Below are 11,505 nucleotides of genomic sequence, written 5' to 3' on the forward strand. Positions count from 1 at the left end.
ATTACACAACATAACTTAGGAGCTGATTGTTGTTCATGATGGCTAATCCTACATCTTCATTTCACGAGTTTCTCGTTTTAGATCAAAGAAGTCTAGAAACGAAAGTGACAGATAGTACTTGGTCACAGTATATCAATAAGTAATAATATATAGTAATTCTAGCTATTCTCACATTTTTATTGATTGGTACTTATGATTGATTAGAGGACAGACATCAGCATAGATGACGTCTTTATTTAATGAAACAAATACATTCCATGTTGTCCTTTGTTTGTTCAGTTACATATCACAGATGACGTCAAAATGTGGCTAGAACAGAAAGGTTGTACACGAGCCGTTTATTAGGCGAGTGTGTCACTGATGTTCTTACCACATTTTGACGTCATCTGTGATATATATTACTGAACAGACGCACGGCAACATAATCTCAGCTAAATAAAATGTCTTTCCCTTGAAGGAAGATGTTGATCTTTTTAAGGCGTATCAGGGTGAGTATTAGCTGAGGTTATTCTTGGTACATGCTGAGTGCAAGGTTAAAGCTCTGTAGCAACCCAGGTAATGAGTGGATTTTTTTGCAGTTATATTGTACCTTTTAATTCGAATGCACTATAAGAAGCAGACTACTTGAGAAGTATTCTTTGCAGAACTCCAACCGTGGCACCAAATATCCTGCTGATCCTGTTATAACAAAACACTTTTCTTTCTCCTTGTTTTAATAGATATCCCGTTTATCGTTTAATTTTCTTTAAAGCAGAAACTGCGCTTACTGTACTCAGCTTATAAATACGGTACACTGTCTTTTTGTCAAGTGCATAGTAAGAATTCGATTTTGAATTAACTAAAACTCACAATTTTTCGTATCTCCAACGTTGGCTAATGTAACACACCTTCTGCGACTGAAAGTGTAAAGAAACTTGTTTGCGTCTCTTGATGACAAGTTTTGTTGCTGCAAACGACATCGCTGTAGTGCTCAATCTGCACTGCAGTTGTATTATTACCACCTTGGCCACCTTCCTCCTGCGTGAAGTTATCAGGCTCACTTTCTTTAACGAGATCGATAATAGTGGGCATCTCAAGTTGCCCTGACTGCAGCTGTTTGTCAAGAACATTCGTCTCCGCCAAAACATTAACTTCTCCTTGCATGTCAGTGAGAGGCAGAAGCACCTCCAGACAACATGAAATGGACCAACGAGGATTCTTGCGCCATTCCTTGAAGTACTGGTAAAAGTGCACTACATACTGAACTGTGAGTGGACAAGAAATCAAGAATAGTTTTCAATGAAAGAACATCACCCAATGGAAGTAAAATGATATTTAAGACAAAATACATTTTTTGAAGATTAAGGAACTACTTTTGAAGATTAACTAAAATTGTAACCACCAAGCCAAGGAGAAATCAATTTCAAGCCGCACTTTCTGAGAACTAGCCTGAAATGTCGTATCTATGGTGGCTCATTAGAGCCATAAAGTTTTCCGATATTTTTCCTAACTTATTTGTGTTTTTATTCTATTCCTTCCTATTTTCTTTTTATTTTCTTGCCTTTTATTTTTTTTAAGTTTGGTTTTTATTTTATTTTTTCTTATTTTCTTCTTTGTTTCTTATTTTTTATTTATTTTATTTAAAAAAATTTAAAACATTATGTTTTCTTTTATTATTCTTATTTTCCTTCTTTTTTATTACGTTTTATTGTTTTAAGTTTATTTTTGTGTGTGTGTCTGGAGAAAAAAAAAAAAAGAAAATTTGGAGGTAGCCCATGGTGGCCATAGGCCCAGAGAGGCCATAGCCCAATAGGCATTTCGACACCAGATATCCCATAATTCATTCACAGTAACTTGCAATTGCGTGATAAAATCGAAAATGGCCGTGAGAATCAGAATTAGTGAGTGGCAAGGAGATCAGGGTTTGCGGGAAGATTTGACACGGTATGTGGCTCAGAATTAGCACTGTAAGGAGATTCTCGATTTTGTCAACATCAACTATCCCATGTATGCATGGAGCCCTCATCCTCTCACTCTCACTCATCGACTGCAATATTTCGGTATCAAGGTTACAGATTATAGCATGGATGTTGACGATGTACGCGAAGCTGATGGGAAGGAAGTGGATGGCCGCGGTAGTCTACCCGGCTACAGATCCTCCGCAAAAATAAAACATTATGAGATTCATGGCCACATTCATTTAAAACTGTTTTGAATCAGTAGTTTCAAATCTTACATTCTCAGACTTATGACTTTTTGAATGAAACATTTTGATGGGTATGCTGCCCCCTGCCTTAATTGTGTCTGTAAGAGAGACCAAAAAGTTCCCAAGTTAGTGGCTTTAATACTCCGCAAATTGTAAATCTGTAAGAAAAGAAACCAGGAAAATGCTCAAATATTGCTGCAGACGCCGTGGCACCTAATGAAAGTGCAAATTAATTTAATTAGTCTTTGAGGAGACTCATTCATATCGGCCAAGTAGCGCTGTCTATCTTCAATACTTTTCGTTGAAATGCTTCTCAGCCATCAATATCGTTGTGTGTTAATTTTGAATTGTTTTATTGTTAACAACAAAGGTGGCAACAGAAAAAGAAAGTGGTATTTCCTGACTATCTGATAATAAAACTAGTTCTTGTTCATCGGTAAGAATTTGCATTTTTAGTAAAACAACATCGTTTCTCTTCCGTTTCTTCATCACTACATCAGATATTTAACTTTCTTTCAATTATCTCCAAAAAACAAGGACATCTTCCGTATGTTTTTGAGAAAACAAGGGTTTCATATTACATGCCCTTGCGAGGAAAACAAAAGTATCAAGTTGCAAAGCTGGTGTGAAGAGCTAAATTATCACGTTTGCTGCTTCAGCGTGTTATTGAATTTAAAATGAACGAAAATCAACGTAAAACACCAGTAGTAATTAATTTGTACGTAATTTTTGGACCTTGCATGAAAATACAATCTTGAAACATACACACTGCAAAGGGGAAAAGCCGTAGCAGACTACCAAGGTAGACACAAACCGGAAGTGAACCGAGCTGGGGTGAGTACTTATGGGACTACTGTACCAGAGCTATCAATTGCGTTCTGCACTATCTGAGATTGTCTCACTAGTTTAACATTTGGTAGATTATCTGATTGTGCATTGTATTGGTTTATAATTATCCTTTGACCTTATACAGTGGTTTAATTATTTTAATGGAAACCAATATTAATACATTGATATCCAGTAGAAGAGATATATATTTCTTTAAATTTATAGTAAGATTGCATCCGCCCACACAGGTAGAATAAAGATTGTGCGACAATCGTAAGGAGGCTACTGAGAATGTTAACCCTTGCCAACATCATTGGCATTTTCAACAAGATTTCTCGTGCTAAAGATAAACCCTTAGTGTAATCATTTTGTTATTTAGCTTTGAAAAGGGCATCGTTTTTAAATTGTTTGGTCCAGATTCTAAATCTTTGTAACCTCTCTATGGTAGGGAAGTATTTGGGAAATTTCTTTTTATCTTGGGTTTACCAGGTTGTAGTAAAACCTGGAGCAGCAGAACATTTATAATATCTTCAAGCCTCTTTAGTCTTTAGTTGTATTCTTAATTTTGAGCAGTGCATACTGTACTAAACCGTTTGTATAATAGTATTCCGACGTTTTGGATTTAAGTCCGGTGTTCCGCCGTTCCACCGTGCAACCATTCGATAATTTAGTACTGTAACCGGTATACTGTGGTTTTGTCGATCGCGGCTTCGCCTAAAAACTCAGGATAGCTTGGGTTAAAAGGCTGTACAGAAACTAGAGAACTCGCCAGTGTCCGTATTTAGTAGCACTGTGATTTAAGCCGTACGTCACATATATACGCTTTCTTTCTCTGTGGTCGTTTAGGTTTTCCAGCTCCTTCTCTTACGGCAAGTCCTTGTGGGTTGACCTCGGTCATCACTTCTGGGCACGTTCAAGCCATAAACCTCACGATTTTTTTCTTTCTTTCTTTCTTTCTTTCTTTCTTTCTTTCTCTCTTTCTTTCTTTCTGGGATAGCTAATGTTGACAAAATCGAGAATCTCCCTACAGGGCAAATTCTGAGCCCCATACCGTGTCAAACCGTCCCGCAGAACCTGATCTTCTTGCAACTCGCTATTTCTGATTCTCGCGGCCATTGTCGTTTTTATCACGCAATTGTAAGTTACCGTCAATGAATTATGAGATATCTAATGTCGAAATGCCTATTGGGCCCACTGTTGAATTCGGTCAATACGGTACTCCCAGAAAAATTTGGTGGAGGTGTGTGGCCCGCTTCGATTCCAAAACCCTTACCCTATTTATGACCAAAATCTGCGATTTTCCCCACCCAATTTATGACCTGACCAAAAATTCGACACCCTGTTTATGACAGTTGCGGCTGACAAAACTACCCTAAGCATAATTATTGAAGGGCATTTGCTTATGGTCTTATCGATAATGATGAAAAAGTAGCTTCTTTTAGATAACATACCCAATTCAAGACTAGAGTACAAAAACCACACCCTATTTAAGACCAAAATGGCCAAAATCGATACCCTATTTATGAAAAACTGAAAACGGCTGAAAAAACCGTACCCTTTGGAGCCGCGCATACTTACATAGCCCATATAACGGAATACCCCTCCCCCGGGGGGTGTTTTACTAAGTTTTAGAACACACTTTTAATGTGAAAGCAATATCTTGTTTCCAAGTTTCAGTGGTTTTAAATATTGAAAATAGGAAGGTAAACCTTGCCACGTTTTCTTTGAAAGAAACAGTTCATGTTTCATACATGGACACCGTGTCAGGGTGTTAATTCCAGGCAAATAAAGATACAGTATATGATTCTCAGAAGTAACGTTCGGTCAAAAACACGCTTGCTCGTCACAATTTATGTTCATTTACCATCGTTTACCCGTCGTTTAAAAGCTCATGGAAAAAGCCAGTGATATTCTACTTTCTGAGAATAGATACTACACGACCATGTAAAGTCCAACCACCTTGAACGAAAAGATTTCGTGAACGAGAAACCCTCTTAAACATGCATTTCCGTGCAATCTCGACAACAAAAACAATGCACTTAGCTCTACAATGACATAACGAGACCGCTCTGTCGAAAATATATACGCTTAGGAATTGGTCTCTGAAAAATGGAAAAAGAGCAAACAGACGCCGAAAGGACTGGTAGTCAGCGTACAATTGACAGCAGAATGAGATCGCCAAAAAACTCGGGAGTTAAAACCAAAAAACTGGTTAAGACTTGATGAACTTAATTTCTTACTGCTGCCTAAGTGCCCAAGTGTCATGCGAGTTTCAAAAACGTTTCATTACACTTGTGATAGTAAATCCAAATAAAAACAGGTCCTCATTTACACCTAACATCAACTGTAGAACAAGGTTTATTTTAACTTCTTACCAGCAGCTAAACCGATCACCAAAGTATTTGCTCCAAGCACTAATGCCTTAAACATGGCCGTGTCTGTGTACCGATCTGTCGAGTCTGGAAGATTCTCAGCGGGTATTCTGCTCACGGCTCCGATGCCCAAGTTGACGATAGTAACAGACAGTGAAACTACCATCAATCGGTTCTCGACTACGTCTTGTATGGGACTGATAAAGGCAAATAGCATTCCGTACATCCCAGCGATTACCCATGCCAGACCAATGTAGGACCTGCTCTCTTGCCCCACTAGAATGAGACCCGATGTGAGGATTAGTTTTCGACACATTTCAACCAATTCCCAAAACCACGAACGAGGTTTGTAGTTTTCAAAAAGGAAACGTAATCCTGCGATCATTTCCGCGCTAGCGTTTGGTTTCTGCGATTTTTTGTCGCGTCCTGTAGCCATTATCATTCTTCGCTCTCTCCAAAGGGCAATGAATGAAGCGGCTGGAAGGATAATAATGTAGGCGGTAGAGATGTATCCCAAGATAAGTAAGTTGTCGTACTGTGGACCTTGGCATCGTACGCTGTAATCTGCTTTCAGGTATTTGAAACAAAGTTCCTCTTTCTCATCGCGGCAAAGTTTCCGACAAGCAAATGGGAGGACATTGGCTGTTTTGGTACAGGTGCTGAGATACGTAACGTACAAAATGAAAAACAGATTCCTGTACACAAGCTCTTTGGTCTGGGAGAGTCTACTTGACTTTTCTTCCTCGCCAATGTCGCTGTTTCTTAAGATGATGACTTTACGCACTCCGTACGCGGCGCCTGAAACACCAATGACAAGAGCATTTATGGCCATCATTGCAAACATGCTGCCAAACGCATTCACTCGAAATCCCGAAATTAAGCAGTCAATAGGTGCTATCTGAAGTACATTCATTTGGAGTATTTCGGAATATTGGGCGATAACTTCCATGGAATCTGGCCACTTAATGTAGGAGAACGCTTCCAACAAACCGTAAGTGACCTGATAAAATCCAATAACAATCTTAAGTTTAGAAAAGAACATGTCTATTAGAGTGCGCCCTTTGTCCTTTTTAACTTTTCTTTTGCTCGCTGACCACGCCAAGCCTACCACAATAATCATTAAAATGGCCACGACGATGGATAACTGTCCCAGTATCCACCTCTTTGATGGACATTTTTTGCAGGTTTGTAATTGCTTATAATGTCCTTTACTGCAAACAGCACAGAGTGGACCTTCGTAGCCAATGTCGCAGGGAGAATCCAGTTCACCTCCGCAAGATTCCTCTCTTGGACACTTGTATGGCGTTGGTATAGGATGAGGGAATTGCACATCATCAACACCTAGTGTTGGTAAGGTTGCCAAAAGATTTGTTATAAATTCTTTGTATCGATCTTTGTGCGTCGTATTACGCCATTCCCACCAGTAACCAGACTTTAAAGACGCAAAATCATCTTGGCATTTCAGTCCACCTAAGCCACATTTTTCACATTTGTCGAACATATGTGTTCGATAAAATCCTGCCAAACATTTGCAACCACGATATCCAGCAAAGAAATCAGTATCTGTTCCTGTGAGAGAGTCAAGACGAGCCATAAGAGGTTCAGGGAAGAAAACCGCATGTTTTAGTAAATAAAAAGGCTTGAACGTGTTTTGTTCTCTCATAAAGCACGCCAGGAAGTGAGTAGAGCAACACAAAAGTGTAGAGTATCGAAGCACGATTCTTGACGTCACTTCCTTGCTTTATAACAGACCAAAGAAAGGTCATACGATCAAGCCTTTTCTATTTGTTTTATATTGAAGCTGTTCATCTGTGGTGAGAATGACTTCAAACGAGTATTACTCAAGTGGTTCCGTATTAAATAAAAATAAATAAAAGACTTTATTTACCCTGAAAGGCCAATCAGTGATCACTGGATCACTGGTATTAACTGGCGATCAGCATTTACATATAAAATACAGCTATTCATAAAATTGTACTTAAAAAAAAAACAAGAAGATATATATACTAAACATTTACATTAAAAGTTACAACCATTCTGGAGATTATGTAAAAACAAGCATTTAAAAAGAAGAGCAACAACAACAAACAAACAAGCAAAAAATTGAACCATTATGTCGTTACGGATCAGTGCACTGGACTACATCAGCAAAGTCTTTTGTGTTGTGTTTTAAAACCATCCTAGAGGACGTGGATGCAACACTACAACTCAAGATGAGCCCGGGAATCCACTACATAAATTATCCTTCAAACGGGACATTCTTAAACTGACGTACCCGTACATGAAATAGATACCACACGAGTTAACAGCAAACTACAATTTTATATTGATTGCAGGAGCTATAATCGGGGACGGAGACCGTAAGTCTCGGGATCCGCGCGCACCTATGATATGGGACAATTTTTCTATTTTTAGAACAAATCGCGTCATCCTGACGTCATATATCCGCGCGGATCCACGCACGTGTCAGGGGTTCTCGCGTGGATGTTGTCACGTTGCATGATCAAATGGCGAGAGTTGCGAGATTCTCTTGCAGATTTTTCACAGCGATGGCAGAGAATAAGGCAAGGAATTAGATCCAGGGCTCTTATATGTAGTGTTATGCTCTGGCAAAGTCTCCATACGAGCCAAGTGGCCCATCAGGCCGGAGCTTATCCCGGTTTCTGTAGCATGAAGCGACTAGGAGTATTTCTACTCCCCCCTGGATGGGATGCTAGTCCATCGCAGGGTTACCCCCAGCATTAAGTTCGCCGGTACCCATTTATACACCTGGGTGGAGAGAGGCACTGTGAGAGTAAAGCGTCTTGCCCAAGAACACAACACAATGTCCCCGGCCAGGGCTCGAACCCGAACCGCTCGATCCGGAGACGAGCGCACTAACCATGAGGTCACCGCGCCTCCCAATGCTCTGAGCTGGTGGAAAAGGTGAGTTTTTCAGGGTCGAAAACAAGACTTTCGCGCTGTGAATGACTAATATGAGCTCTCGCTAGTTGAACGCGTAAGCTTTTACGTTTGTTCTGTAAAGAAAAGTTATGAAAGAAAACTCTTTACTTTGGTAGCGAGTTAATTTGAGAGTTTCCCGAGACAATGCTTAATCATAACCAGACCCTGTTTTTGATAGTTTCTTATTGCTTCTGTTTGTTTGGCGAGCTTGCAAAAGTTTTTTAATGGAAAGTCTGACGCGTACACAAGTAGCTCATTTGCATAGTGCAGCGCGTGCACCTTCAAATCCGAGTCGGTGTTTTCAATTCTCAACAAATCTTGACAAAGATTTCTTTCGTTGTCTTTTGCGCTGAATTGCTGCAACAGTTTTCACCAACGCCAAAAGGCTACTAACATCATGTGTATTTCTTTAACATAGTGAAATTTTTCACAGCGAAAAGAAAAAAGAAAAGAAAATAGACATAGAGTTTTCATAACTCAACCAACGAAATCGAAATCGTTATTCGAGTTGATTAAAGAAAGAGTCATCGTAACTTTGCTGATTATTTCTGCTGTATTCACACATTTTCAGCTAAGCTTTTAATATGTTCTCAAATATTTATCAACCTTAAACATATTTAAAAACTAGAGATATTATACAGGGTTCGTACCCTTTTTCAGAAACAAATTTCCAGGACTTTCCCAGGACTTTTTCAGGACTCCAGGACTCTAAAATTCACATTAACCCTTTCACTCCCAAGATCTCAATTTTAATTCTCCTTACTGTCTCCCATACAATTTATATTTTTTACTTGAGTTTAACAGATTTCCAGCACTTTCCAGAACCAGTAGCCCTTTTCCAGGACTTTCCAGTCCTGGAAAATGCCACAGTATAATTCCAGGACTTTCCAGGTTTTCCAGGACCCGTAGAACCCTGATTATATGAGTTCGATGTACGTTTTCACACGAAAGTGGGAAAGTCCAATTTGTCATGTTTTACTGACTGTACAAAACACACATCGGCGGGCGCTCTTATTCATCGACAACAGACAATTCATTGGATTTTTACACAAACAAAACTGAGCGGCATCTACAGACATAAACTTTATTGTCACTTATTGGGCCTTGATAAAGCATCAAGCGTTGCTTACAATTCAGGCGAAACTCAAACTTGCAATTACTTTGTTTTACTTTTCGGTCGAGATGGACCTGGCAAGCAAATCCTCGCAAGCCTGTGGCAAGAGGAGGGAAACTTTGAAGTCCTGAAACGGTGCTATTTAACAATTAGACCCGTAGCCCGCGAGGGCTACGGGTCAATAGCCCATGAGGCGAAGTCGAATGGGCTATTGACCCGTGGCCCTTGAGGGCGAAGGGTCTAATTGTTTTAGCATCACCCAACTAGTCGGACAGAAAAGGCAATAATAAAGTTAGCAAATGCAAGTTGAAGAAATATTTATTTGGGAATAAAACGAAAGAAAGCGTCACGCTCGATTGCGACAGTTTCGCTACTCGAGGACTATTACTAATAGTCCTCTAGTAGCGCAGCCAATCAAAATGCAGGATTTGCTTTAGTCCGCTGGTTGGGTGATACTAAATCCAAATATATCCAACTGGTTTTTTGCTGTGTTATGGAAAAGCTGTTAATCTTCAACATATGTGAAACTTAGAGTGGAGTAATGTGGAGCTCTTGTAAATGAAGCAGCGGAACACAACTTGGTCAGCGATATGAAGCGGGACATAACTAAACTCGGCACTGTCTTACTTCACTCAAACTGGAGCAGCTTACGACGAAAATACTGAAGCAAAATTCCAACAGACATGAACGTATTGATTTGAAGGCCAAAAACGTGGAACATTTGGGGAATTTTGGACGCCAATTCCCCGCGCTATATCCGCAAAAATCCACGCAGCATGTACGCGCGTGTGCCGCACGTGATGGCGCAATTTGTTCTAAAAAATAGAAAAATTGTCCTATATCATAGGGACAGCCCCAATACTAGAAATAGCGCGCGCTTACGGTCTCCGTCCCCGATTATGGCTCCTGATTGATTGTTTATACTTTGATTGATTGTTTATACCATGGGGACAAGACTTGCAATCTTGCGTTCGTGTTCCTGGTGCTTTGTCATATGCTACAAAGGAACCATTTGGACACCTCTTGCAGTTTTCAGCCACGTGGCCGAGATTGTCAGAGTAAAATCCACCTGTAAAAGATTTACAGTGTATTCTGAACTTACGAAATAAAGCAGACATAAGGCACTCATTGAAGGGGTTTTGCACTCGCGGTTTTGACTGAATAGTTAGGATGCATTCCAGGGATCCTTCGTCTGTATATTTCTTGAAGGTACGTATTTTGGAAGGTGGATATTTTATCCAGGGTTTGAGCTCTACCTATCAACCGATATTTTTATGCGCCCTTGACCGGGTTTTACTCCGGTCTGCACTTACTGTGGGCTCATTCCACTCCCATAAAACTCTGAAGACAAGCTCTAGATAATCCTAGTCACACAAGCAGTTTAACTGAAGAGTAACAGTAACCTGGGGAACACGGCGTGCATCCATCTTTTCCTTTAGATGTCGTGTTTGAGAACGTTCCCACTGGACATGGTAGAAAGGAATGATAAATGTCATCCGTAAAGTTGTTAGGTATCCTGGTGAATCCTGAAGCCATGAGAGCGGAAACGAAAGCTATACTTCGCTTTGATTCTGGACTATAGACTTTGATAACTTCTGCATCAGAATTGAGAGGATTCCTGGAAGAGAGCAAATCTTAATGTAAGAATTCACATTTATTGAAATTAAAAATTTGTTTTGAGAAACTTTTACCGGGGTTGTCTTAACAAGTAACCTGAAACTACAAATTTTATAAAGCATCTTTGTATTGTAGATGTCATAGCAGCCATGTAGTTAGTGATACATCTGTGTCATCTTTAGCCTGCGTAGCTGGCGGTTTAGTTGGTTGGGGTATGACGAAGCTGCGAAAGGCCTGAGGGAAAAATGAAAAAGGCCTTTTGTTTCTTCCACCCCAACTAAACCGCCAGCTACGCCGGCTATATCATCTTGAAAGAATTTTAATGTCCGTGTTATATACTGTTGCGAACGCATACGCTTTCGGTGCAAAATGCATACTCCAAACCAATTCCATCGAAACCTCACCACTATTTAAGATTTCTAGTTGTAATTGATTAAACGGAATCC

At 39.8% G+C, this 11,505-nt stretch overlaps 1 protein-coding gene across 1 annotated transcript; it reads right to left on the bottom strand.

Annotated features, from left to right (window-relative positions):
- Nucleotides 1-355: 355 nt before the first annotated feature.
- On the bottom strand, nucleotides 356-10,984 carry LOC145492990 (uncharacterized). The gene is made up of 4 exons (XM_081472389.1): nucleotides 10,846-10,984; nucleotides 10,386-10,511; nucleotides 5,389-6,954; nucleotides 356-1,244 (listed from the first exon to the last, which is right to left on the bottom strand). Exons 1-4 carry the CDS (start codon nucleotides 10,976-10,978, stop codon nucleotides 874-876), a joined length of 2,196 nt encoding a protein of 731 aa, XP_081328515.1. The 5' UTR covers nucleotides 10,979-10,984; the 3' UTR covers nucleotides 356-873.
- Between the last annotated feature and the right edge of the window lie 521 nt (nucleotides 10,985-11,505).

The sequence above is a fragment of the Orbicella franksi genome, chromosome 7, assembly GCF_964199315.1.
Source record: "Orbicella franksi chromosome 7, jaOrbFran1.1, whole genome shotgun sequence".
Lineage (NCBI taxonomy): Eukaryota > Metazoa > Cnidaria > Anthozoa > Scleractinia > Merulinidae > Orbicella > Orbicella franksi.